The 27,811-nt window shown below is 42.7% G+C and overlaps 1 protein-coding gene across 1 annotated transcript in view; it reads right to left on the minus strand.

The window, feature by feature from the left end:
- Window positions 1–25,526, minus strand: part of BCAS1 (breast carcinoma amplified sequence 1) — a 43,230-nt gene extending 17,704 nt beyond the window's left edge. Inside the window, exons 1-8 of the mRNA XM_027646058.1 lie at window positions 25,458–25,526; window positions 25,290–25,353; window positions 16,567–17,123; window positions 11,007–11,162; window positions 10,453–10,497; window positions 7,856–7,990; window positions 4,504–4,539; window positions 3,989–4,192 (exon numbers count right to left, since the gene is read on the minus strand). Of these exons, the coding sequence (XP_027501859.1) occupies window positions 3,989–4,192; window positions 4,504–4,539; window positions 7,856–7,990; window positions 10,453–10,497; window positions 11,007–11,162; window positions 16,567–17,123; window positions 25,290–25,353; window positions 25,458–25,526 (1,266 nt within the window). The remainder of the gene's footprint in view (window positions 1–3,988; window positions 4,193–4,503; window positions 4,540–7,855; window positions 7,991–10,452; window positions 10,498–11,006; window positions 11,163–16,566; window positions 17,124–25,289; window positions 25,354–25,457) is intronic.
- Window positions 25,527–27,811: the final 2,285 nt, after the last annotated feature.

Below are 27,811 nucleotides of genomic sequence, written 5' to 3' on the forward strand. Positions count from 1 at the left end.
TTTCTTTCAGTAATAAGGTTTTTAAACCAATTGTGGTGGAAAGTTTGTGCCTACTCTGAGACATCTTCTGGTTCTTACAAACCCTCCTGTTGTTTTGGGGAACTATTACTGCTCCATTTTCTTATCTGGGTTCCTGAGCACACAAATTGTTGCCTTACGAGAGTGTAACTTATTTTGTGACCTGGATAACTTGGAGTTTTCCTTTGGCTGGCTGCATCTTTCCTCCAAATTGAGATAAACACTGCACCCTGCTTTGATCTCGTGCTGCAGCCTGAGCTGGCACTCCCCACTGCATTTCATTAGACACGAGGAGCACTTCTGCTTTCCCTGGGTCATACCTTCCCTATGAAGCAGCTTTTCTTTTATCTTAACAATATATACAAGATGACCTTTTGTTCAAGAAATTTCCACTTAAAAGGGTAGTCAGGCTTGAGATCTGCTCCAGACTCACAGGCAGGGAGCAGGGAGGGTTGGAGAGACTTTCCCCCACCTTCCTGCCCTCCCTGGCCAAGGCAAAGCCAACAGAGGTTGCTGCAGTCAAGGCACCTCGGCTTTAACCCTCACCCTGGGCTTGGACCTCCCCCCAAAGCCCCTGTGACCTGCAGCCACTGCCTGAAGGTGCCACCGAGCAGGTCTTGGGCTGTGACAGCTCAGACTATGAACCACTGACACCACACAGGTCTGGACAGCCCAGGAGTGGGGTCTGACCCCCGAATCCCCAGGTTGGGGAGGTCAAGGTCCTTCCCTGCTCTGAGGGTGGCATCTGTGCCAGCAGTCAGGCTGTGAAACAGCCCCAAAACCTTATTGCCCCCCTCAGTCCCTCAGCCATGGGGGAATTCTCCTTCAAGTGCCTTCATCCATTTACTCAGCAAAACCTAGCCAGGATCTCCTTCTCTTCCACATGGTAGATGGTGTGTATTCCAGGATGGGAGGAGGTAAAGGGCTGCAGGAAGTTGGTAAGCCTTGGGTAATTTTAACATTTGCCTCACATACTCCCCTCTTTTTGCTTATGATGGAACACAATTACAGGCTCAGGAGTAAAGGTGAGATTGGACATGGAACTGTTGGAGCAAGTCCAGAGGAGGCCATGAAGTTGTTAAGGGGACTGGAAGTGTTCAAAACCAGGTTGGATGGGGCTTGGAGCAACCTGGGCTAGTGGCAGGTGTCCCTGCCCATGGTAGGGGGTGGAACTGGGTTGCCTTTAAGGTCCCTTCCAGCCCAAACCCTTCTGTGACTCTGTATTCTCCTTCACCCAACAGCCAACCAGTTTGCTGTTTGTGTATCAGCACAGAAATACCCCTCAGTAAAAAGAGCATAATTTTTCTGCAGTTGTTTGACAGCAGAGTTGCAACAGCTTAAAAGTCTGGTTCACAGAGCAATCCAAATAATGCTGCCTTGATCACCTTCCACAATTTACTGGCCTGCCTTGATCAGATAAATACAAAGCATCCTGTTCCTCTGCCCTGGTGAAAGACCTACAAGGCCTTGAAGCCAGCTTTTCAACACAAATATTGGAAATCATTAACTGTAGTTTTCTATCAGTATTCCTTATTAGAAAAGAAATGCTGCCATGTCAAACATTTGAGTAACAGTTACAAAAACTCCTGTGCAGACCCATCAGGAAATAGGGCAAATACAAAGTGGTTCCCAGCTGAGAATCTGAAAAAGGAATTTTTCCCTTTCCATATTTATTCATCTGCAGTCAGAGCAGCAGCATCAACTGCAACGTGTTGACAGGCACTTCATTAGCTTCACTTTGAAGTGAAAGCTCATCAGAAGATGGATATTTAAGAGACTGCCTGGAAAGGGAGAAGCTGGATCTCAGTCCTGGATCTTTTGAGTGTTGTGGTTGCTGTTTGTTAGTTCAAAAGGAAAATTACTCCTGGCTCTGAATTATACACCTATTTGAACAGTTGCCAGCTTCAATTCGCTGTCCTAGCAAAAGGACAGTGTACTGAGTGTGCCAGAAAGATAAAATCACTGCAGGAAAGCATCCCACGAATTCTTCAAACCAAGCTGAGTTTGAGCCTAACCTGTAATCTAAGGACTTTATTTTTTTGGTACCTCTACTCTCATTATTTTTAGCTTCAAACTGACTGAGTCACCAAGGGCTTTCATCAAAGGAAATATTATTCTCTGTCAAGAAATCTCAGTAAGGAAACATGAGCCTTTTACAGGTGAGGATTCAGTGCTCAAAGAGGCAGATTTTTTTTTTAAATTCTTAGGACCAAATCTGGTTCTCTATCGCAAAAATTCGCTCCAGAAAACTTGCAAAAACTTTAGCCTCAGCATGATTCCAGACCCAAGAAGTTCTAACTAAGCAAAACCAGGCTCATTTTTCAGAGTTCAGGTTTCACACACTATTGTAATTCAGTGCATTTGTGTAAGTGCTTTAACCAGCCCTTAGTATTTTTGGCAGCAACAGAAATCTGCTTGCAGAGAATTCTCTGCAAAACTTTCTGTTCCATAAGCAGCTGATGATGGTGTATGATAAAAAAAATACAGTGTTATCAGCTAAACTAACAGGAGTGAAAGAATTTTGGGACAAGGTTTGTGCCCCTGAGATGTTTGAGATCCCTTGACTTCACGTGAGGATTGTTACAAGGTTAAAGCAGCACAGGGCAGGGACCAAGAGCTTATTTAGCTCTAATATGGGATATGAAGAGCTGGTGTTCACTGAGGGCAGTAAAACATCAATAACTGCTTTAGTTTGGGTTAATATTTCAAAATAAGGTTTAGAAACCTTACCAAAACCTTATCAGATTTTTTTTAAGCCTTCACCACCAATTTCTCTCCTAAAGGGGTGATTTTCACTAGTTTTCTGCAAGAAAATCTTCCTTTCTTACGTGTTTTTTTTTTTTAAAGACTCTGTTACTTCATTATGAAATTGCTGAATTCAGACCAAATTTATTACTCTGTTTTACAATGAAACTACACAAAACAGTCTGCCAGAAGGCCTCTTTTTTTCCCTCATTTCATCCTGATGTTCAACATACATCCTGCTTCCCAGCAAATAAGCCAGACTACTCAGAGTGGGAGGTTTCTGTAGCAATAGCTACATAAAAAACCCTCCGTCTCCCTCTTCTTCCCAACTTCCATCTCATTCCAAGTACCTGATTCACCCAATTCCCCAGGAAATTAAGTCCCAAGTAGCAAATGTTTCAAGCTTGGATTGTTTTCATGCATATTTACTATTTACTAAACACCTTCATTTTTTTTACACAAATAACATTTCCAAAACGTATCTCCAGCTCAAGCTCAAGAAGCTGCAGGGCCACTCAGCAGCATCTGGCTGTTTGGAAGCAGTTAATTTCTGGGATTTGGACTTGAACAGAAGCCCAGAAAAGCAGTTATTCAACATACAGTGATTCAGTAAAGTTTAATACAGCCCTTCTTTCAACTGAAGATTCCATGAGGATCATGGAAAAAGGAACTGTGTTTTCAGAGTTAGTCCTAATTTTAGTTAAAATCATTATTTAACCTGAGCAATAATGTGTCTTCCCAAGCAACTAAACGCCCAGACTAAAGACTGATCTGCTCTGCCATGGAACATTTTCTACTGAGTAAGAATAGACCCACCAGATTCCAGGTTTTTAAACATCTGGAACTAAAGCAAACAGTTCCAAAAGATGGAGTATAAAAGAGAGATAGGGTTTTATAGATGTATCTCTATTAATGATATGATTTGGTAAAGAATGCTGTGATCTCTGTGGGATTTTTAACAGAAGCATTGAATTGACAGAGAAAAACGTTCCTTATTCCACATAAATAAAAAAATTACAAGATTTAACAAACTGTATCCCTCCTGGATTTGTGTGTTTTGACAAAACCAGGAGACAAAGACACAGGGATGTATTTGTATGTGCATACAAAGTTTAGCACATGGGAGCTGCTCTCCCGGGCAGGTTTGACTGCTCTGCTGTCACAGGGCTCGGCAATAACTCCTCTCCCTGCCCGGAGATGGAGCAGCTCCACAATCCAGCCATACCTTTTTCCAGAAGAGTTTGCTCAGGGGCATGGGGGTGGCTGATGGTTTCTCCTTCATCCCCTCCCTGGGGGCTTCACTGGCTGCTCCCTGAGGGGTGGCTGCAGCCTCGGGGGCCTTCGGGTTCTGCTTGGCCGGCGGCGGCTCTTGGGAGGGAGGGACAGTTTTGTCTGGTTTTACAGAGGTAACAGGCTGCTGCTCAGGGCTCTGCAAGGAACATGGACACACAGGTTATTGTGGAGAGCAAAACAAACAGAACACCCAGATCATTTTCAGGCATCACCTGGTACAGGTGAGCACCACTGCACAGGTCACACGGGTACCAAGGTGCATCTCTGCCCTTTCAAATGAAGCAACATCTTGAAGAGAGGAAGCAAATGGCACAGCAGCCCACCCCTCACAGAGATGAGTAATTGATAAAGGAATTAAAACACCGTCTTAGAGACTAAAGATGACAGTGAGAATAATTCCCCTTTGCCCACATTATTCACACAGATAACTCCAGCCATCCTACTCACTTTGGTGTTGGTTGTCTGTTGGGTCTCTTTTGCAGCCTGAAGGGAAACAAAACACAAAGACAAGTCTGTCTGAGGCAATGTCACAGTGCTCAAATTGTCTGTGGGACAAATTATTTTATTTTTAGTGCACGTTTGTGAAAGTCCTGGCTCCTGCAGCCATGGAAACTGAGCCCAGGCTGAGGAGAGGCTTCCAGAGCACTGCCAGGTCCCATCCTTCTACCTTCACTGCTTTGTGCTCACGTTGCTGTGCTTGTAGTCCTCAACCCGTTCTTTAAAAATGACTCTATTTATATCTGCATACCCATATTCCATGTATTCCCATTCTGTCCAGGTAACACATCACACAGGGTTTGAAGGTACTAGCAGAGGTTTTTCTGCGCTGGGTCTGTGTGTGCAATTTCCAGGGCACATTTACACACCAGAGCTGGGTGTTTTCTATGGGGAACCACACACCAGTCTGGGATGTGCTCATGCTGCCTTCAGAATGGGGAACTTCACTTTCTGGGGTATAAAACACAGGCAAATGACAGCCTGGAAAGCAAGGGCACAAAACAGCCATGGTTTTGTAGGAGCAGGAGTTGCAGTTCCACAACGAGAAGCTCTGAAGGTGCTGAGGGTTGGTTTAACCCATCCCCTCAACACTTTTGGGCATTGGGTGGGATTTAGTCTTTTCATATAATCATAGACTGGCTGAGGTTGGAAGGGACATTAAAAATCATCTCATTCCACCCCCTGCCATGGGCAAGGACGCCTTCTACTATTCCAGGTTGCTCCAAGCCCCATCCAACCTGGCCTTGGACACTTCCAGGGATGGGGCAGCCACAGCTTCTCTGGGCAACCTGTGCCAGGGCCTCCCCATCCTCATAGGGAACAATTTCTTCCCAATGCCCAATCTAAACCTACTCTCTGTCACTATGAAGCCATTCCCCCTTGTCCTGTCACTATGTGCTCTTGTAAAAAGTCTCTTCCTTGTAATCTGCCTTTTGTAATAACCTCCTCCTCAGATCTGTATCTCCTGGTTTCCTCAAAACACAGAAATCCAGGAGGAAATTCCTCCTTGGGCAGCGATACACTCCTCTCTCAGCCCTCACACCCAGCAGAGCTCACACTGAAGAATTACCTGAGCTGTACATAAAACATCAGCCAGCCATAAACTCAGCCCTGCCCCCTGGGCTTTGGGGACTTCTTGAGACAACAGGTGAGAGTTATTTTGCAGGAGCCAGGATCTTTTTTGTGGTCAGCTCTAATGAACAAAATCCAGAGCAAGTAGGAAGAACAAGCACAATACCATGGACTGGCCTGAGCACTAGTACTCAAAGTAAGTGAACAACCCTTCTCTTCCAAGGAAAAACCCCATAAATCAGCACGGTTACACTGAAAAACTGGCATGAAATGCAAGGCAAATACACAGGGATGGGAAAGAAAGGGTAGACAGGGACCCAATTTAGAATGCCACCCAAACTCAGTCTGAGGTCTGTGTTAGGGTTTTATATCAGGATGGGCATTGCTGTTTGAAAACAACATTCAGGAGTTGCTTTAAAGTTAGTATTCACATAACAGGAGACTGAAAAACAATGTTGCTGTTAAGCTAATAGTCAACTTAATCTTAATTAACGTACAGAGCTGTTTATTTTGGAAGACTTGCACAGAAAACTTTCAGAGGAGACAGTGAAGTGCTCAAAACTAAATGTGAATAAATAGATTAAAATTGTCATTTCAGATAAAGGAATTTATTTCCTGGTGATCTAGTTCACACATCATGGTAAGGCATTTCAGAGGAAAAGATACAAACTGTGGGATTTTTTACTAGAATTGGTAACTTGAAGGTCTGCCTGTCACATCACTGCTCCAATCTGAATTGCCATTTTCAATCAGCCTCACAAGCAAACTGTTGGCACCATTTTAATCCATCCCCTTTACTCTTAATACACCATAAATGCTCTCTCAGCTATTGCTTCTTTAATTTGTATGTGGAAAGGAAACTGTGAAAATAAATTTGGAAACAAGAAAAAGCTGTTTTAAAAGTAATGACATTTTATAAGATAGATTTTATTGGCGTAAAAATTTAGTGCTGTTGCTGTCCTTAAAGACAACTGCTCTCATTCCAGACCATAACTTTTTAAAGTTCCATTAAATATTCCAATGAAAGCCAAGCATCTCTCCCTACAATTCACTGCAAGATTTTTGCATTGTTGTAGAAAGGTCTTAAAAAATACTAGACAGGTGTGGTTTTTACCAGGAAACCTTAACTCATTATGAGCAATTAATTAATATTTTCATTGTATTAAATATCAAAACTATTAGCTATCAACATAGTATATATGAGATGAGAACTTTAGGCTATTGGCAAGAATTGCAGACTTAGAACCATTGGGAATATTATTATTCCTTCAGCAACATGCAGATGACTTATCTCAAAAATGTGACATGGAAAGAACATTTGTGTGTTGAAAATGTGTTAAAGAACTCCCTTTGACTTGTGCCCTTGACTATAAAGCCCCCTACTCACCAGAAATTCCATGTGGGTGTTTTGAGTGAGCATTAAATATTAATCACTTGCCTCCCCCAGTGAAAGGGTCTCTGCTCCCACATTCTTTGGGCTAAAAAGATACAATTCTCTGCTTCTCTGCCATGGAGCACCATGGCAGATTATCTTCAGAGACTGCAGAAACCCCTAAATACAGAGCTTGAGACCAAAAGCTTTCAGTGATTTTTGGTCCTCTGAAACAACCCTTTGATTGAATGTGCATTTAAAACACTTAAAAGTGCTCTTCAAAACCAGATTTTTTTTTTCCTTCAAACTAAACATGGACTTCAATCAACAATTACTTTTCTTGTTTTCAGTGAGAAATACCTATTTCTGAAGGAAATTCCATGTTCCAACCTTCTCTGTGCCATATCAGATGGCCCAATTCACCAATTTTAGCCACGTGATGGTGCCTGTTAATGACCATAAAGCCTGAAGTGTAGCTGCACTGAGCTCTGCAGCTCTGCCTGCTCTGCAGTTGCAGGCTCTGCTCACGTTTACACAATTCATTGTTTGTCAGCACCTTTGATTTTGTTTGTAGCGGCCAGGGAGGTTTAGTCAGGGTTAGTAACTGGGAATCACAGAGCAGGGAGGGTGAGAGGAGTTCTTTCAGAACCCTGAGCTCACAGATGGCCCAACGAGAGAAACGCTGCACATGAGGATGGTTTTCATCACACCTGGCCCAGGAATGCTCACACAGCACTCCCAGAGCACTGCACATCTGGCCAGATGCTGGTTGGAGTCACCAGTTAAGCAACTTCTCTCTCTGACAGGAGCCATCTGTTACTGCTCAGGGTTCTGCTCCTGCTCGAGGTTCATACCGACCTTGTGCCTAAAGAGTTTACTAAATGTGCTGTGTCCCAGTTTGGGACTCTCTGCCTTCTTTTTCTTGGCTCCTTTGGTTGGGGATTCTGCCTTCGGAGAGGGCTGCCCACCATGGCCCTTCTCTGCTCTCGAGCCCTTTGTACAACACCAGTGGCAGTTGAGCACTTATTGCAAAGTTACTTGGTTCATGAAAGACATTCAAACACTCACACACATAGCATTAAAGGTAAACATCTCCTTTTTGCCCTGGACAACAAATCATGGGTTTGTTGTTTTTTTTTTCTTCTGAGTGATTACTCAGCTCTCCTTGGACTTTCTTTCATATGAGGAGTGAAATAAAAGTTAAGACAATCCACTTGATTCTAAATTAAGCCACAATTTTCCCTTTAAAATCTCCATTAAATTGAAACCTAAATCCCACAAAGACTGAGACTTCAGTTGTTGACCCAAGGTAACTAGCTTGTCCCTTTGCAAGCTTAATTCTTTTTTATTTTACACTTTAACAAGGCAAAAAAAAAAAAGCTTCCAACTAGCAAAAAACTTGAAAATGAATTGACAAAACTTTCCAGGAACTATGGAAGTGTAAAGAGACCCAAACTCCAAAGATACAATCAGCCTATGGTGTTTACAGTGTGAATCATAGAATATTCTGAGCTGGAAGGGACCCACAAGGATTATCAGAGTCCAACTCCTGGCCCTGCACAGGACACCCAAACAATCCCAGCTATGTGCCTCTTGGGTCTGTCCTGTGCAGGGACAAATATTGGGGATGTTTAACTAACAGGGTGGGAGGAAAGGTCCAGAGTACAGAATGTGACACATATGAGCACATGAAGTCAAGATCCTGGTCCCAAGGTTGTGTCCTGCAGTGCAGTCACCAGTCCTGCCAACGCTTTGTGTTGTGAAGAAGTCAAGGAGCTGTGGTCAGTCACATGGAAACTGGCCTTTTTTTCCTGCAGTATCCTGCAAAATTCTCATAATTCCCAAATGCAGAGTGAGATGGGAACAACTCAGGGTCTGCCACAGAAGGCTCAGTTCGGTGGTCTGGGGCAGATCTCAGAACACACTCTTGATTTGTTTGAACTTGCAAAGGATCAGCTCTTCCAAGGAAGTGACTCTGCTCTAACTCCCGTGCTTACACAGATGAAGGGACAGTCATCAAGGGTGTGCCCAGGCTGCTGGAAGCACACATGGCTTCACCCAGCTGATTAGAGCCACAGATATCCCTGATGGCAGCACATTGCTACAAAAAGCAAGTTCTTCCCCGAGAGAGTGGTTGGGTACTGAACAGGCTCCCCAGGGCAGTGCTCACAGCCCCAAGGCTGCCAGAGCTCAAGGAACATTTGGACAACGCTCTCAGGGACAGGGTGGGATTGTTGGGGTGTCTGTGCAGGGCCAGGAGTTGGACTGGATGATCCTTGTGAGACCCAACTCAGGATATTCTGTGATTCTATGACTCAAAAGCACAGCAGCCACCTGAGAGCCCCACAGCACTTGGGAGAGGCTCAGACTGCTCCCAGGGGAAAACACATCTTTACCACTAAGACACAAGTTATTTCTCAGAGGAAAAAAAACCCCACCATTATTTCATATCAGCTCAAAAATCTACAGCTTTTCTACATAAAAACTGATAAATTAACCTTTTAAACTTACTTCCCCTTTAATAAAGTGAAAATGTCCTATCAGGAAGATAAAGGAATTCCTAATAAAAGAGAACTCCCACTTAACCTCTGCATAACGAGTTTGCATATCCTGCCAGTCATCTGGGCTTGTTTACCCTTCCAGTGTGATAACAAACCAAACCCAAACAGCATATTTGTTTCCAAATTACAGCACCCCAGCACCAAGAGTCACCTGTTGCAGCAGCACATGACAAAGCCAGGTATGTCAACGGGATTGAGCAACCGGATTTTTCACGGCTGTTGAAAGAGCTGCAGCTCCCACTGAGCCAGTGCAGTTTGAGAACTGCATTTTCTGGATGTCTGGGAAGACCTTAGCCCCAGCTGACGATTTTTGGAGTTATTTCAGAGTTATTGAGCTACAGTTGGGGAGTGATGTATATCCCCCATGTCCTCACGAAGCTTTCTGCAAAAACTGATCGTTTCAGTACCAGGCTTTACCAAAAATTGAATGAGACAAAAGGATAAAAAAATAGGAGAGAAAACAAAAATGTTGATTCTCAGTGATTTTGGCTACTTAATATCTGTATGTAAAACATTGCTTTTTTTAGGGTTCTATTCTTTGTGTCTTATCACAGTGCAAGAAAAACTTCTACTCTACGGGCAAATGGAATTTTTCTGTGGAATCCAGAGGATTTCACTGCAGGGACTTGAAGTTTTAGATCAAGGACAAGTCAGAGCAACAACAAGAGCATTATCAAGTCATCATCAAGCTTGCAGAAGATGCAACAGTTCAGATTTTGATTGTAACTAATGATATGATTAACTGCACTATTTATTCTCATCTTCCTTTTAAATTTATTCAGGGGAAAAATATTTTTAATTGCTTCAAATTACATTAATTGTTGAAAAAGCAACACAATGAAGAGGAAATAGCTGTGTCAGAAACTCTAGTGACTGAACAAGGAATCTGCCTACCTTGTCTTCAGAATCACTTTTGGCTTCAGCTTTGCTTGGGGAGACCTTAAAAGTATTTGAGAAAAAACAGTCACTCCAATCAGCCTTTCAAAAGATCTAAAAGATCATATGTTTGAAATCAGCAGGTTTTTCTAGCACAAAGGTGAAAGTATAAATTTTCCTACATGAGGGGGAACCAATACCTGTAAACATTTCTTGACAACAACTTAAAGTCAACGGCTAAAATGAAAAATGCCTGGACCAAATATTTGCTATTCACGCTTACTCATCAATCAATAAAAACAAACTTAGAGATGTTACAAAATGAATTTCTTCATGCAGAAGATGTTTAAGACAGGTAAATACTTCCAGGTCTACAAGCATCTCTGCAGAAGTAAAGGTTTCCAGAGCAGGTGCCCATCATTTGATCACAACTGCACTGTCATCACACACCTCTCATTTCATCCCTCCCCAGTGCCCGTGACAGCAAACATGTACACTCAGCTCATGTTCACATAGCATTTTTAGGAGCAATTTAAAGCTTAAAGAGATGGAAAGGAATGGTGAAGTCTCACCAGTGTTTTGAGGAAGCTCATGACGGAGTTGTCTCCTGCAGCAGCTGCCTGGGGGCTGTTCTGCTTTACCTCTGCCTTCTCAGCTTGAGCAGCACTGGGACTGGTGACACCTGCAGAGTCCTCCCGTAGGTCCTTTTGGTTGCAGTCATCTACCTCCTAAAAAAAAAAAAGGGGGGCAGAGATTCCTCAGTCCTGGTTTGCCTGATTCCCCAGTGGAATGCAAAAGTAGCTTTTGTGACTTGCATTCTGTTGCTCAGAGAGTCACAACCCTAATTCCAACCATACTTCCCCAGCCTACATATTCAGAACAATCGAGTATTTATACATCTCTTTCCCCTCTTTTCTAATATATTCAGCATTGGCTCTTGGTTGGGGGAACATTGTTCTCAGCTACCAAGTACAACAAACACAAATCAAGTCACACACAGCATCCTAAACACCACTCTTCTCTTTTCAAGGCTGAACTTGTAAAGAATGAAAATAAAAGCTGAGATTTTGGCCTTTGACAGCTCAGTGTTTGATTGTACCATACAAAGATTGCTTCTGATACTCTATTCTGCCATTCCAGGAATAATTACTATCTAGCAAACACAAACATGACACAGATTAAAAGAAGGAAAAAGGCAACAACCCAAAGCGATTCTACTGAGCCAGATGGAGCTGCCTCCTCTCTTCATGGAGTTAGAGTTCCCAGAGCCCAAAAAGAGTTTTCCAGTGCTCAAGCACTCATAAGTATGCAGTATTAAGTCACTCAGTTTCTGTTTAAACACCTAAACAAGAGTCATGGCTATTTTTTGGCACCCTTTCACCTTCAATTTGCTTGCTATTCTGGCAACCTTTGCCTTGAGCCTGCACAGGTAAATTCAACACAAATGCTGTCACAAGAGAGCAGCTTAAGACAAGTCCTCACGGCCCATTCAGCACCTCCTTTTTAAAATATTTACTAGTACTACACCTGGCTAGTGATGTCTGAGTGTTACCAATAATCCTACTTCCTTCTATCAATGTATCTACAACTGTAAGTGCAGGGTTGATCTACCCACTTTATAAAAGTAAATTGTGCCTGGCACGATGGTGGCCTTGACTTTGGTGAGGATTTAAAACTGAGCAGAACCACCCTGGCAGTTCCATAACTCTTCAGCAGAAGTTACCATCTCCAACTATTTAGTTGGCAGTACCCAAGTATCCATTGGGTTACTAAGAAAGAATCTGGTCACTAGGAAAGAATGACTAGAGAAGCAGTTGTAGGAAACCTGATTACTCCACAGGAAAAATCAGGACAAGAAATACTGATGAGCCTGTCTAGGTGTCTCCAGTAAACAGCATCTTCCTGGAGGTCTAAGGGACAGCAAGGTTTTTATCCCTAACCTACCCATTACAATTCAATGCTTTTTTTGGTGTGAGAAGTTGAAAAAAAAAAATTGTTCTCTGGAACTTTTCCCTCTGCTAGGCAATTAAAAACCCCACAGTATTTGCATGACATTTGCAGAGGACATAGCTTTCTCCAGGTCACTAGTGGAAGGAGTTGACTAAAGATGCATAAATGGTTTAAAACTTCAGAGGGATAAACAGACAGGGATAGGCTGAGCATGGAGTGGTCAGTCTCCACACAGCATTTAGGGAGTTAAATACGCAAGGCTTCAAATGCAAGAACAGATTTCTGTTTAATTCTCCACCCACCATTTTCCAAGTTTACCCAGGAAGAATCACAGCACAGTGGTTGAGTGCCTCAAATATTCAGAAGTTTCTAACAAGGACCTTACACACCACTTTGTCCAGCTGCCAGTTCCAGGCCAGAGTGGCTCCAGGAACAATCTGTCCCGTATAGAACATGCGTGGCCAGGGCAGCCCCACAGCCAGGGATGGCATCTAAAGAGCTCCTATGACAAATGCTGGCTCCCTTTCAGATGTTAAAGGGCCAAAAGAGCCGTGAGGCAGGAGATCAGAGGAGCTGGAGGCACAAGATATGTTGCTAAACAAAACCAGGTTCACAGCTGAGGGACTTGATGCCATCAAGCTCTTTACTACTTGATGCTATCGAGAATAATAAACAAAATAGATTTTTTTTTTTTATTACAGCACAAGCCCAAGCCCTGATGTTGGGCTGCACTTTAGGAGGAAGGGAACTTTGCTGCACTCAGCTGTTTCCAGCAGCAGATACCAGCTGGGGCAGCTCCAGAGGTGCCAGGTACTACCTCTGGCAGCACTGGTTGTCCCAGGAAATCTCCCTGGAAAGCCATTGCAGACACTGCAGAGCTTGAAGCACAGCACTATCCAAAAATCCCTGAACTCCAACTTCAGAGCACAAATGTGCCCCATAACCCACCACTGCACGAGTATCCTCACTCCAGGATTTCCAGTCCGAGGCTGCCCTTAATTACCAAGATACAACTGAAATTCAGGCTTTGACAGATGCTGTGATCCATCTTGTGCTCCCATGGGAATACTGCTCAGGAAGGAGCACAGGCTCGGGCCATCAGCATATAAATCAGGGAGAGATAATGCACAGTCCTACACTATCACGTTTTCAGAGCCACAAAATCACCACAAAAGCCTCTGCAGCAGCTCCCTGTGCAAAGCCCCGGGGGCAAATAATGAGAGAAAGTCTAGAAATAACAGAAGGTCGGTATTAGGAGTTAACAGATCCTATGTAAATGTTCAATTCATTTCTCTGAGGAGCCAAATTTAGGGGTAATAAACACCTTAAATACTTATACTGTAGTTTCAGTTCAGTCATCAGAAAAAAAACATATCAAAAGAATGTATTCCTGCCAGCACTTTTGTTTGCATGAATCATGGCTCAGTGAAACATTTCAGGCATATAATTTATCTTTTCTTTGGCTTACATAGTAAATGCTTCATGAATTCATGAATTCTGTCCTTGTTTTAATTATGCTCTGTTCTGAATGTAGTTTTGTAGACCACAAAAATAAAGAGTGGTTCACCAAACACAGAATGTTTGTGCAGCTCTTAAGCTACAACTGTGGAGTCTCTCTCTTACTTACCAGCAATGCTGTTTGTTTTGTGTTGGCACTCAATCCAGGGAAACTTTACTTTGCTTTGCTTTTAGCTTTTACAGATACTACAAGTCATAATCCTCAGAAAAAAAAAAAAAAGAAAAAAAAAAGGAAAAGAGGAACTGCTGGCAGCAATATCTGGATTTTTAATATGATTATTTGGTAACTGTAGTTACTACAGTAACAGTAATTAAATTAGACTTGGTCATTCTCCCATCCTACACAAGAACTAGAAACTTTAGGGGGAACAGAAGGCAACTGTGCTGCAAGGCAGAGCCGTGGCCTTTGTTTTAGAAATGGACTTAAATTTGGCAACATATTGGAGTGTTTAGTTGATATATTTTTCCCAGAAAAGGTCCTTAACTCCTCTCTACCCCCAACATATTTTCCTTTTCATGTTGGAAGAATTAAATATAAAATTATAGTCCAGAAATTCAAGGTTAAGGCTAGAATTTCGCTCACCTATGATACAGTTCTGCCACTTACTTACACTGAGTGACTTGAACCCTGATTTTGTGAGTGCTCAAGGATTTCCACGGTACAGATTTAGGCCCACACAAGATGTCCAGGCACTTTTGTTACCCAGTAGACCCATCCTCAAGCAGGTCCCCAAAAAGCTGTTGTGTGATCCTGAAACACTCAGACACCAAACATCACCTGCAGCTGAGGAATGCCTGGGGTGTCCAGATTATTCCCATTAGTGAGATCCAGGATGTGGGTAGGTAAAAGACAACTTGAAGAAAACTCCAAACCAGTAAGAATTAGTAAGAAATACGGGCAGTGCTGATATAACAAAGCTTGATCTGAATGAAAGTGCTTCCAGGAGCTGTTAGAACTGGCAGAATAAGATTTACATTATCTTGTCCTGTGCCCTGATGGCTGCTCATACAGCACTGGTTTACTTGGGCTTTCAGCATGACTATTTGCTCCCACCAAGTGTTTAACTCTGACTTCTGGTCAAAACTCCTCCAGATTGTTAATCCATTAGAGTTTCACACTGTGTTACTTCAGCAGCACCAATTGTGACCTTTCACACCCCACAGCGTGAAAGTAGTGTCACTGCAATGACAGCAAAACAGGAAATATGAATTTTGGTTGTAAAAGTAACAATTCCTCCAAGCCACAAGGAAAACTTATTGTGTTAGTCAAAAAAATCTTCAGGAATTTACAGTGTTGAAAGGCTTCCTTCTCATAGGCTACACACAGAAGTGCCAGTGTGCACTGAACAGATTATTCATTCTGAATTATCCCCCCTTTTCTGTTTAGGTAGTGAATGACTTTATATTCTGCTTGGTGGAGACTATGGATTCTTTAAAAAACACACCTGTAGCTGTCTGAAACACTAGTGATGGGGCCACTTTGGAAGGCCACTGGTCATAAATGCAAATGTTTTGTCTTACAAATGAAGCTTCAGAAAAATATTAAAAATTTTAAGTTCGTACAAGAAACGTGATTTCAAATTTGAGGTCTAGGATACAGAAGACAAGGTAGAGGATCAAAGAGACTTTTGGGGACAACCTGCAATGTTGTCAGTGCAAGCAGTGAGTATCTGGTGAACTATGTTCAGCGCTACTCAGAGCATTAGTGATCACACAGCAGTCTTATTTGTGAACCTGAACTAGGCCAATAAAACCAGTGGTTATGAAATTCTAGTCCCTCACATTGGACAGGATTTGAATTAGATCAATAATTAGTGTATTCCACCTCTCCAGCAGAACTAGTAAGAGTTATGCCATTTATCTCCATCCAAGGGATGGACTTATTCAAAAGTTAATTACCTGAAAATTAATTCTACAGTATCTTTGCTGATATCAGACTTTGCAGGAAGTGTAAAATCTAAACTGATACTTGTTTTCAACTCCTTTGACTAATGTGCTCTCACAGATAGTTTCTTATATCACATTCTCATCCTGTAAAATCAATTCTAATGGACTACATTTCCTTGACTAAAAAAAAAAAAAAATCACAATAGCCAGGAGTAAAAAAATTGCTGCTGCATAATATTGCTTATTGTAATATATAGGATATTGCAACAGGCAGCTATTGCTCAAGAAATGGGACTATTTTAAGAATGGCACAAAACACAACAAGGAACTTCTTTAAAACCATCCAAGGCCAAACTCCAAGCTCCTAAAGCATTTAGTTTTTTGCTTTCAGGTATTCTTGCTTTCACTGGTAGCTGGCTGCTGTTCATCCTGGCTTTGGAGCGTGCACACAGATAGTTCACAGAGTACCAGGAGTCAGAAGGGACCCACAAGGATCATTGAGTCCAGTTCTTAAGGACACAACAATCTTGGCCAAAGTTTTCAGAGAATTAAAAATTAATTTAAATTCGAGGTCAGTGACAGCATTTAACCATGAGATAGATGCCAGAGCTTCACCACTTCACCACAGGTTCCTCTCCCACACCTCTCTCCAGCCACCCCCGCGGGGCGTCACCTGTGGTAACACATTCACTCACAGCCATCACAGCACGGAGCTGTCCTACTCCATAAATATTCCCAATATTCATTAGTGAATGGGTATTGTACAGCAGCACTTGCCTTCCCCTGTGGGACACCATTGGACGTGCTCTGTAATCCCACAGCCGTGATGCTCCCGTCGGGAAGGTCCAACGCCTGCCGCTCCTCCTGGGGATCACCTCGTGCTTTACTCCTTTCCTTTCCCTTCTCCAGTTTGAAGATCCTGTCAAAGAAGGTCACTGGTTTTGGCTTTGAGGTGGCCACATCCTCTCCCTCAGGTGACACTGTGAGCTCGATGTCCTGCAGCGGTGCCCGGCTCAGGTTTTTATCGGAGCCTTCCTCCGGCACAGCTGCCCCAGGAACCTCTGCTCCCTCACTCAGGGCTTTGTTCCCGCTGGGAGACACAGGGCTGACATCAAGTTTCGCCGGTCCAAGTGATGAATCCGTCGCTGGATCTTCAGTACGCCCTGGTACAGCCCACGAGAAGGCGAGCACAGAGCGGGGTTTAGCAGCTGGCCCAGCTCTCCTGGCAGCGCTCCCGAGGCTCTGCCCGCCCGCCTCGGCAGCGGGGCCCAGCTCCATTGTCTTCGGGGAAGAAACGGCCACATTATCCCGGGCAACACTCGCCTTTGCATCCACTACAAACAGAAGGATAGAACGGGAATTATCCGGCACAGCAAAGGAGTTGTGCTGGGTGTACAATTAATCACGGCGCTTTAATAAATGGGGTCTGAAACGTGGGGCCTCGGGGAGGAGCACACAGGGGGCAGCTCACCTGGGACCCTGTGCCTTCCCGTGCTAAATACGAGCTTCTGCTCATCCATCACACCTGCCTGGCTGATTTTCTTTCCTGCCACTCCTCATTCAAGTCAGTGCAAATTATACCTCCTCCACACCCCCCTCTCAGCTGCCAAAGTCAGATAACGACCCACATTTTTACTGCTTAGCCCAGTGGACCTCACAGTAAAATTGCATTAAAATTAGCAATATGTAAAAAAAAAAAAAAACCCTCAGTAAAACTTGAGACAGTCATATATTAATATATTACACTTTCCTCTGCCAAAGCTAAAGAGGAAAAAAAGAATGGAAACCATAAGGACTGGTCTTGTTTCCTGGTTGGCCAAATTCCCCAGGGGGCTTTGCAGTCATGACTTATTTCATTCATTTTTCCAGCACTGTTCCTTACCTTGCTGCCCACTCTTCACAAGTTTCTACTTGCTCTTCTCTATAGCCTGTAGGTTATTTTAAGCCTGATTTAAATACTTATAAGTCACATCCAAGCCATGCTTATCCTTATGTTTCTGACTCTTTTTACCCACCAACAGTATGGATGAATCACATTTCCCCCCTAAAAATTCTCACAAATCGTTCCCCCTTGTGTACACACAGGGACATCACACTTTAGATGTGAAATATCTTTCACCTTAAAAGTATATTTTATAATACAAGGGTACTTTCATAATACAACTGAGGTGAAAATCCCTAGGACCAGATTTGCACAGGAGGAGATGGCTCCTGCTTTATAGAAGACAAAAGAAGCAAAAGGAAAAAAAGAAAAATAATCTTTCTTGTATCTGTTTTGTGGCTGGGAGACTGAATCACAGATGATGTGGTGTGAAACCCCAGTATACAAGAGGAGGTTTGTCGAGAGGTAAACCTTGCACAGCTCCCCCTCAGCTCCAGCTCCTCTTCCCTCCTTTGACTAGAATATAGATCTGACTTCCCTGTCAATCATCAGCACAGATTTCAGGGATGAATTTAGATCTACTTAATTATAACTGTGAAAAACTGACAGCCTCAAAGTGACTTGCTAAATTAGAACATGAAAATTGTCAGTTTCAATGAAAAATTGAAATTATTTCAAATTATAATTGTAATAGTCTAGTCAATATTATGCCTTTCGCATTTTACTTTAAGAGAAATAAAATCCCAGATACCAACAAAACCTGACTGAAACACCTGTCTTCCACACACAGCACAGACCTTCAGTGTTCAGCTGCATTTGTTAAAGTCTTTTTTAAGATCAGGCAAGCAGAGTGTTTTTAGATCACAGCTTTCAAAGACACCTCTTAGCTTTTCACACCAAAAGACCCCAACTTCCCGCCTCCCCCAAGGATTTTGTATAACACCACCCAAGCATCAGCAGGTACTGTACAATGTGTCTGTATGTGATACTGTCCCTCTGTGGCAGTGCCAGAAACCCTGGGTACACTCCTGGTCATCTCTGGGCAAATCCAGGAGAACAAAGCTCCAACACCCAGTTCTTCCCCATGGCCTTAACTTGGTGACCTGCTGGACAGTCCTGCTTCACACTTGTTTGTCCTGACTAGCAAGGGGGTAAGAGCTTCCATAAGCCCAAGAACCATGGAATGGTTTGGTTTGGAAGGGACCTTAGAGATCATCTCATTCCATCCTCTGACATGGGCAGGGACACCTTCCACTAGTCCAGGTTGCTCCAAGTCCCATCCAACCTGGCCTTGGACACTTCCAGGGATGGGGCAGCCACAGCTTCTCTGGGCAACCTGTGCCAGGGCCTTACCACCCTCACAGGAAACAATTTCTTCCTAATATCCAATCCAACCCTACTCTCTTAGTTTGAAGCCATTCCCCTTGTCCTGTCCCTCCAGGCCCTTGTAAATAGTCTCTCTCCATCTTTCCTGGAGCTCCTTCAGGTACTGGAAGGTCACAATTAGATCACCCCAAAGCTTCTCCTCTCCAGGCTGATCAATCCCAATTCTCTCAGCCTTTCCTCCCAGCAGAGCTGCTCCATCCCTCTGGTCATCCTGGTGTCTCCTCTGGACTCAGTCCAACAGCTCCATGTCCTTTCTGTGCTGGGACTCCAGAGCTCAAGGCAGCTGTGCAGGAAAGGTGTGATCAGAGTGTGACAGCATAAACCTCAAAGAACTTGACCAAAATCCTTGCAGCAGTGAAGGCAACAGCTGACAGAGTCAGGGCTGTGGTGTCAGGAGTCACAGCTGCCACCAGCACCTGACAGCTGCTGGGACCTGGCTCCTGACTCCTCTACTTCCAACATTTTTTAACGTGCCATTTGCCTTCTCATTGTGTTTGAGGCCAAGGCAGAGTGGCCCCAGTGCCTCAGCACAACCTGTTCTGGCCAGGGACAGAAATTTTTTGCTTTCTGTGCACACTGAGAAAGTTTCTTTCCCTGGATTCTCTCTGCTATTATTCATGTGAGAAAATAACTTCCATTGGCAAGAATTCTTGGCCAGCAATATTGTTCTGCAATATTTCATGAGCACCTATTTCAATGTACTGACATGCAAAGCAAAGGTACAAATTAGCAGCTACTCAACCACCTATTCAGCTACTCAGCTGGGGCCACTAAGGATCAGTTATATTTTCCTAAGCCCCCTGTAGTAATGTATGAAAAAGAACTAAAGCACTAATCTCTAATTATAGTTGGAAACTTGGGAAGGAAGCAAAAAGCAAATCCTTTCCCAGCTAAAGAAAGGAGAAACAATATCCATTGGAAAATAATTGTAATAGATCCTGAACTTCTGCTTTATGTAACAGATAACAAATGAAACACAGGAAAACTGCCTTCAGTATAAAAATAGGAGTATAAGCTCATCATTAAGCAAACCAACTAAACAAGAAGTAGCTCATGAACCTATCAAGCTCCTTTTATCTCTAATTATCATGGAAGGAATGAAAGACCTGGAAAATATCACTGGCTTGAGCTCTGCTGTGTCTCTTGTGTCAGGACAGTTCAAACTGTTTTAGGGAAAGTCTGCTCAGGCACAGGCAAAGCAGATCCCACCACCAGTCAGGAGACAGTGCTGTGCTGGGCTGCACAGAGGAGTCTCACTCATGCCCCACTCACAGCAAAAACTGCAAGAGAAAAGCTTTGAAACAGCAGTATTTGGATGAAAAGTGCATGATGTTCTTGCTTTTAAAGAGATAGAAGTGCCATTCTTTCAAAAAATTATTTCCCACTCCAGAGGTAGAATTAGGAAGAGAAGAAAAACCTCCCAGATTTTAGACCAGGTCTGCAAGTAGATCAAAGTAGTTCTTTCTGAATGAGATTAAAAGCTGCTCTGAAATGAAAATCAATACACAATTTACAGCACTGCTGTGAGTCTGCATTTCCTGCTACTACTGCACAGGCATTTTCCTTTCAAGTATTTAACAAAAGACAGTCACACTGCAGAAGATTTGTCTTGCTTTTCCCTTCACTTCATCAGGATATGCTAAAAAGGAAACACTACAACTGCTCAAATCCCCTCTTCTAGAAGATCACAAGGATATTTTTTCTGAAATTTGGTAGATTAGGCCAACATTTTCCCCTTGATTTAAGAAAAACTGCACAGAGGAATGGTTTGTGCAATGTTAAAGAATCATGGAATGGTTTGGAAGGGATCTTAAAGGGCGTCTTGTTCCACCCCCTGCCATGGGCAGGGACAATTCCACTATCCCAGGTTACTCCAAGCTCCATCCAACCTGGCCTTGGGCACTTCCAGTGCTGGAGCAGCCACAGCTTCTCTGGGCAACCTGTGCCAGGGCCTCCCCACCCTCAGAGCCAAGAATTTCTTCCCAATATCCCATCCAACCCTGCTCTCTGTCAGTTTGAAGCCATTCCCCTCGTCCTGTCACTCCAGGCCCCTGTAAATAGTCTCTTTCCATCTTTCCAGCCACCAGCACATGAACATGCCATATAATAAATCCTAGGAGAAACACTTGCTAATGCTGTTGCTTTTGACAATAGAAAGAGTCAGGTCTCTTTAGAAGTCAAACAGAGCCAACCATAAGCTACAAATAAGTTTTTAGTATCTTGGACTATTTTGAATGCAATCCAGTTACAAACAGATATTTTGCTCAGCAATGGAATTATAGTAACAGGGCATTTTTTTTATTCCCTGGAGTTCAGCTAATCATGGGGAAAATAGATTTTAATGGCCCTGAAGGAACCAGCAAGGGCTACAAGGCAACATTTGGCACCAACAATTCCATCAGTATAGGCCAGCACAATGGGCTATAATAGCCCTGAATGAATTACTGCACAAATGCTGGGCTTAAAAATCGAAATACCCAGCAACAATGAGCGAATTTTTACATTTACATTTCTCATAGATTTTTATAGATATTTGGTAGGCTCATTTTTCCCTCTGTTATTTAGCATTTAACAGCATCATAATGCTACAGTAGATGTAGAATTTCCATATCTCCAAGTACACTTTGTGTTGACATAAAAGACCTCAAAAACCGTTGTGACAAGGTTAAAATGACTGATTTTTCAGGTGCACTATAGAAGTGTAAAATAAGACATTTCCTCCCTTTCTTAAAGAAAGAACATACTAGCATTCTTTTGCAGTCTTGCTCCACTATTCCATGCAAAATGTTGACAGCACATTTATACTCCAAAAATAATTTTGTTTTACTAAGTTAACTGCCATCATTATTTACCTAACAGATTTACTGAAATTAATGGAAATTGGGGTAGAGAAGCCAGCAGCAAGAATAATGATGATCATTCTTTGAAAAAATACCTAAAAGGCAACGTGTTTCAGGCCTTACAGGCACACAGAGCTCTTGCAATACATAATTTCTGTTAGATGCTGAGTAGGAGCAGGATTTGCTGAATGAGATTTATCCTCTGGGACAAAGGAGTTGCATCTTCACTAAACCTCCCTTACCTTGTACTGTTTGTAATTCCTTTGTGCTTTTTATGAGCAGGTCATTGTTTTGATCTGCATCTAATTACCACCCAAACACAGGTGAAGTTGTTCCCATTATGTTCTCCTGCTCCATGTTGTGGAAATCAGAGATACAGCTTCTAGTTCTGGACATCTTCCCTTTACCTGTTGCCCACCAAGTACTTATATTACTTAAAGTACTTAAAGGTCAGCACAGAACATTAGGAAAAGTCAGGATTAACTCTACTCTCCTTGAGCCTGCAGAGCAACAAGCCCTGAAGGGGCAGTGAGGGCACTGCTGCTGTTGGAATGGCATTGCAGGGGGAGAACGTGCATCTTCCTCCTCTGTGCAGTGTCTGCAGCCCTGACAATCAGTGGGAGCAGGAAAGGCGAGTCATGGAAAGAATCCCTGAGCCCACACAGCTGTCAGGCTGTTTGAGCAGAAGCAGCAAACGTAGGGACCCAGCCCCAATCTGCTGCCCCAGATGTGAAGCAGATGCTGACGGGGCTCTTCCAAGTAACGTTCCTTCCTCTGGTCATGTGGAGTTAAACTCCCTGGATTCCTTTTCCGTTATATTAACAGATACAGATTTCATACACTCATTTATCAGCTGTACCCCCTAATGCACAGCACATGGGTAGATCTCTGGCAATCACAGGAATGCAAACTAACAGGACAAAGAGCACAAGCCCCTAGCTAACACTTCTCATTAAATCCTTGTGCTTTAATTGCCTTTTTTAAGCCTTTGTCTTCCCCAAAAATGCTCACTTTGTGCCATAAAATACACTATACTACTATTTACTGTATCATTTCATTTTACAAATACTATCAATTATGTTTTCCATAGTAATAATTTCTATCTCTAAACAGCACTTGCACTTTTATTCCACCAACACCTTGACTATATTGCACAAACCAATGAGATTTCAGTGATGTCGAAACAGTTAATGAATTTAACTGCTTTTTAAACATATATAAAGTTAAAATATAAGTAGTATCAACATAGGACGGTCTAATTTTTCAACTTGCTACTTAAACTGATTTAGTAATTACATTAATTAGGTAATCCATTTAAGTAAAACAATCCCATATGCTTCATTTTATGTATTAAGGGTAAAATGTACATGCATTTTTTAGGTCTTCAGACAGTGTAAATCATCTGGCTTTTATTTACTCCCCAGAACTTTGCTAGTTTACACCAGCAGAAACACAGAGATAAAGGCTTTGCTTTTCTAGTAGGAAACTGTTTAAACTACCTTATAGTGAGATGGGATTGGGAAATTAGCCATAGAACAGAGATTCTGAGCTGTAATCAGTGCCATCTGCATATCACCAGAACAGGCTGATTATTTTTGTCTAAACTTAGATTTTTCAAGTGCATGTAACAGTCTGAGAGGGTTCTCTTAATAATGAATAATAAAGTATTTTTCTTAGCAATGAATTATAAAGTATTTTCTTTCCTTACAGAGATTTAAGAGAATTGTTGGGTTTTATCATGTTCTGAAAACAGAAAGAAATCCAATGCAAAGGAAATACTGGTAAGATGAACGTGGCTGAACCTGCAGAGCTGTGAACAGGAGCGTTGCTGCTCCCTGAGTGCTGCTCACAAAGGCTCCAAAGCCAACAAGGGGTGGAAAAGAGAATTAATGAGGTGCTGACAAGCAAGAAGACACACATGTCTTTGGATAAGAGCAATTGCCCATGAATATGTGGAGATAACTTTTCAAAACTACTTGAAAACAAATTTTGAATGCTCAGGCCATGCAGTTCACCCCGGGTTTTTGAGATGTCAGCCCTGAGAGTGGGGCTTCCCTTTGCAGGGACAGCTCAGGGTCCAGCCTGCCCTGGTGTGATCCCTTGAAATCCTTTTCCCATCCCATATGACCCCCACCCAAACAGGGCTGAAATGGGATGCACTCACTGAGCCCTCACCAACTACTCAGCTCCTACACTCAGTTTGTATGCAACAGGGACACAGATTTTTATTTCATTACTGTGAGGGAAAGAATAAACTACTGTGTTACACCCTACACTATAATTCAAACACAGGCAGCTGACACAGTTAAATGTTTTTTATGAAGTTCTCACTGCTGATTTTAGCTGTTCCCTGCTCTCTTCAGGAAGGTCTGCTACCTCTACAAGGAGAGCAAGGCAGGTTTCTGTACATGAAATATTCACTAAGACCCATTCTCAGACTCAGAAAGGGGCACTGCCAAGGCTCAGGGCCAGAGGCAATTCTGATACAACAATATCACTATAGGTATAATGCCTACCACCTTACAGTACTTTTCCCAGCAAATCACAATTTTAAAATGACAAACAAGACAAAAAAAAAAAATATTCCCATACAAATTTAATTGTTGACGAAAAACTGCTTGGCCTCTTTGAAGTCAAAGCAATGCAGCTACTCAAAAACACAAGACCAAAAAAGAGAGAACAAGAGGTTTAAATGAACAAGAGGGAGTCACATTTCTATCATTTCAGTCACTGGAAATTGCTACTGAAAGGATCAGAAATATGGTTTCACATAAAAATGCAGAGGTGGTTTCTAAGACTTTACAACCCTGTGGATGAGAACATGTAGCCAGGGCATGGGCTTTTTTGCTCTCCCAACACATGACCTACTCTCTTTGCAGGCTGCAAAACATTCCCCTGGGTGCTCCACAAACACAAATCCTCACTAACAGGCCATTAATCCCCTGTACTGGTGCCACTGCTGCATTACCCCCTCTCAAGAGCCCAGATCTGGGTCCTTGCAGCAACAATTCCTCCAGGGCTCCTTGGAGACACAGGTTCCTCCCAAGCACAAGTAGTTTATCACAAACCCTGAGGTTTGTGCAGCAGCACAGAAAGGCCCAGCACCAAACCACTCCTGCATTATGACACTTCACATTAACCAAACTCTTCACTCAATAAACCCACTTCTTGTGGGCCAGCAAATTCCTAGAATTATTAAACAGCTTCCAGAGAACTTCAGAAGTGTTTTCTTGTTTTACTCTTTGTTATCTTGAAACGTTCAAGCTTCTGTAAAATACTGATTCACAAGAGCTCATCTTCTATGAAACTATGCCCCAATATTTATTGTTGCCCAGGGATAAACCTCTGTCTCATGGGAAAAGAAGGGCAAATGCACTTTTCCCTGTACATACCTTCACCATTCTGAGCAAATACAACAGATCCATTTTTAACAGTGTCAGGAGATTCAGAGAGAGCCTGAAAGAGCAAATAATACAATTCTTAGGACTTGTACATCACAGGGTTTAAAGACTGCAATAGGAAGTAACCAGAGAAGATGAGACTGGGCAGCTCTCCCTTACCTGGTAGCTCTTCACTGTGCAGGTATTGTCCTCCTCAGCTTCCTCTGGGACACTCACTGTATTCCCCATAGTTCCTGTCAGGTGGAGGGAAAAACCCAAATAACTTTTTCTTCCTCATTGATATGAATTTGTTGCTTGGTTCCAATTAAGAGACAGCCAATGGGGACAGACAGGCTGTTGAGGTCCCTAAAAAGCCCCACCTGCCCCATCATCAGGCTGCACCAACCAGTCTTACCCCTAGCCCATTATCCTCAGGGCTCACAAGTGCTCACAGAAAATGGTACAAACCAACAAACTTTTCTTGTTTGTTGAGGAAAACTGGCTGCAATCACACCTCCATCATTCATTAGGGCTCAGGAGAGAGCAACGTGGAGTTAGCAGCAGAAAAACACTTAAATCTGTGAATAAATTACAACAGCTTGTATGCTTTTGTTTGGTTTTCATTTTAAAAATGCAGAAAGGAAGGAGGCAGCATGTAAAGGCATCACCCATGTAAACTCTGAATTGCAGTCTCTTTCCTGTGTACAAGTGCACATAACCTTCTGGGTTTTTTGTTTTATTTTCCTTTCCCCATAATTTAGAATACATTTATGTGCTTTAGGACTGTAGATTCTTTGGGGCCAAACACTCCCTGTAATGTGGTGGAGGGGCAAAGGAATCTGAAGTCAAGAGGGAAGTTCCTATTAGACTTTGGCTCAGGATACAGATGTGTGCATACTGATAAATAAATAAACAATGAAGAGAAAGTATTCTGAGCCACACCTTGAGACAGGAAGGTGCCCAGAGAGAGGAAGGCAGAGGGCTGCAGCTGTGCTCATCCTTTTGGATGTCCTGCACAGCCCCCACGGGTACCAAGTGCCTTCTGCTTTGTTATTGCTCTTGTTTCTGCCTGCATGAGTCAGTGAAGCTGCAGAGGCATGGTTGAGAACAACTCCTTTAATTAAATTAAATTTTAATCAAACAACCTGCAGCTGTTGGATAAAAGAAGGAAAACAGTAGCGTTGCTAAGTGATGTTCACTAGAATTGGAATGTGCTGCTTCCAGTTACTGTCTGCTGAGCTCAAGCTCAGGGTGTAGAGGTATTTTACAGGAGTTTTATCTCCTCAGCTGATATTTCCAGTATAAATCAGAAGTTCTGATTTGCGGTGGAAAACAGCCAGAGCTTCCCTGTGGATGTACAATGGCCTCTTGTCCCTGCTCTGTAATTCTGTTTCCTAGCAACTTTAAACATTATTCTATTGGAAGAGAAGAAAACAAGATTCAAATCCTACTGCTTAGTCTCGATGATAAATTTAGTATCTGGTTGAATCTGGAGGATTTACTTTTGTTTTCCATTCACAAGGCCTGGTTTATACCAGGAGAAAACTTAAGCAAAAGATGGAATATTTGCAGGTTTGCTTCCTTTTTAACATGAACTGTCAAATCAGTTTGTATCTGTGGGGAGAGAGAGAAGCAAATTCTTCTCTTTCTTTTTTTATTTCAACAATGATTCGTATCTTGATTCTCAGCCACTTCAATTTCCTGTTGCTGCAGGTCTACTCACATCAAGTAAGTTATCTTTAAATGATACAGAGCAGAGATCACAGGCTCTGAGCTCTGGCAGAGCTCTAGGAAAAATTACCCATTTTCTAAAATCCAGTTTATAATTCTCACTGAAATAAAACACACACAGTGGTCATGTGGAATTTTAGAATATTTTCACTCACCAGAACTCTCTCTCATAGAAAACTGGATAGGTATTGGAGGCTTTATTTTTCAAAAAACTGGATAAACTTGCTGGATTACCCTTTCAGAATATGATCCCAAAACACCAAACACAGTTTTCCACAGAGATACAGAATCATGGAATAGAGAAGCTGTGGCTGCCCCATCCCTGGAAGTGTCCAAGGCCAGGTTGACGCAACATGGTCTAGTGGAAGGTGTCTCTGCCCATGGGGGATAGAATGAGATGATCTTTAAGGTCCCTTCCAACCCAATTCATTCTGTGATTCTATGATATATATATGTACATAATGCTTCTGCCCAATTTTAAGGAGAAAATGACAGGTCACTGCCACCTACAGACAAATCTGAGCATCAGCAGAAGTTATAATATAAACATACAAAATGATATCAAACCAGCAGAGTTGCCAAGCAAGTAATGCCACAGCTCTTCCCTTCTGCCACCATGTCTCAAAATTGCTGCTGCAGAGACTGTTGCAGCTCATTGCACGTGTGGGGCTCTAGAGCTGAGTAAATGGGAGGAAATTCTTAAATGTGTAGCCAAAGAAGTTTTCTGAAAAAGAAAGGGCACTCACAATGTGTTTATGAACCAAAGAATCACAGAATATTGGGGCTGGAAGGGCCCCCTGGAG

This window comes from Corapipo altera, unplaced genomic scaffold (genome assembly GCF_003945725.1).
Source record: "Corapipo altera isolate COAL_440 unplaced genomic scaffold, ASM394572v1 64, whole genome shotgun sequence".
Lineage (NCBI taxonomy): Eukaryota > Metazoa > Chordata > Aves > Passeriformes > Pipridae > Corapipo > Corapipo altera.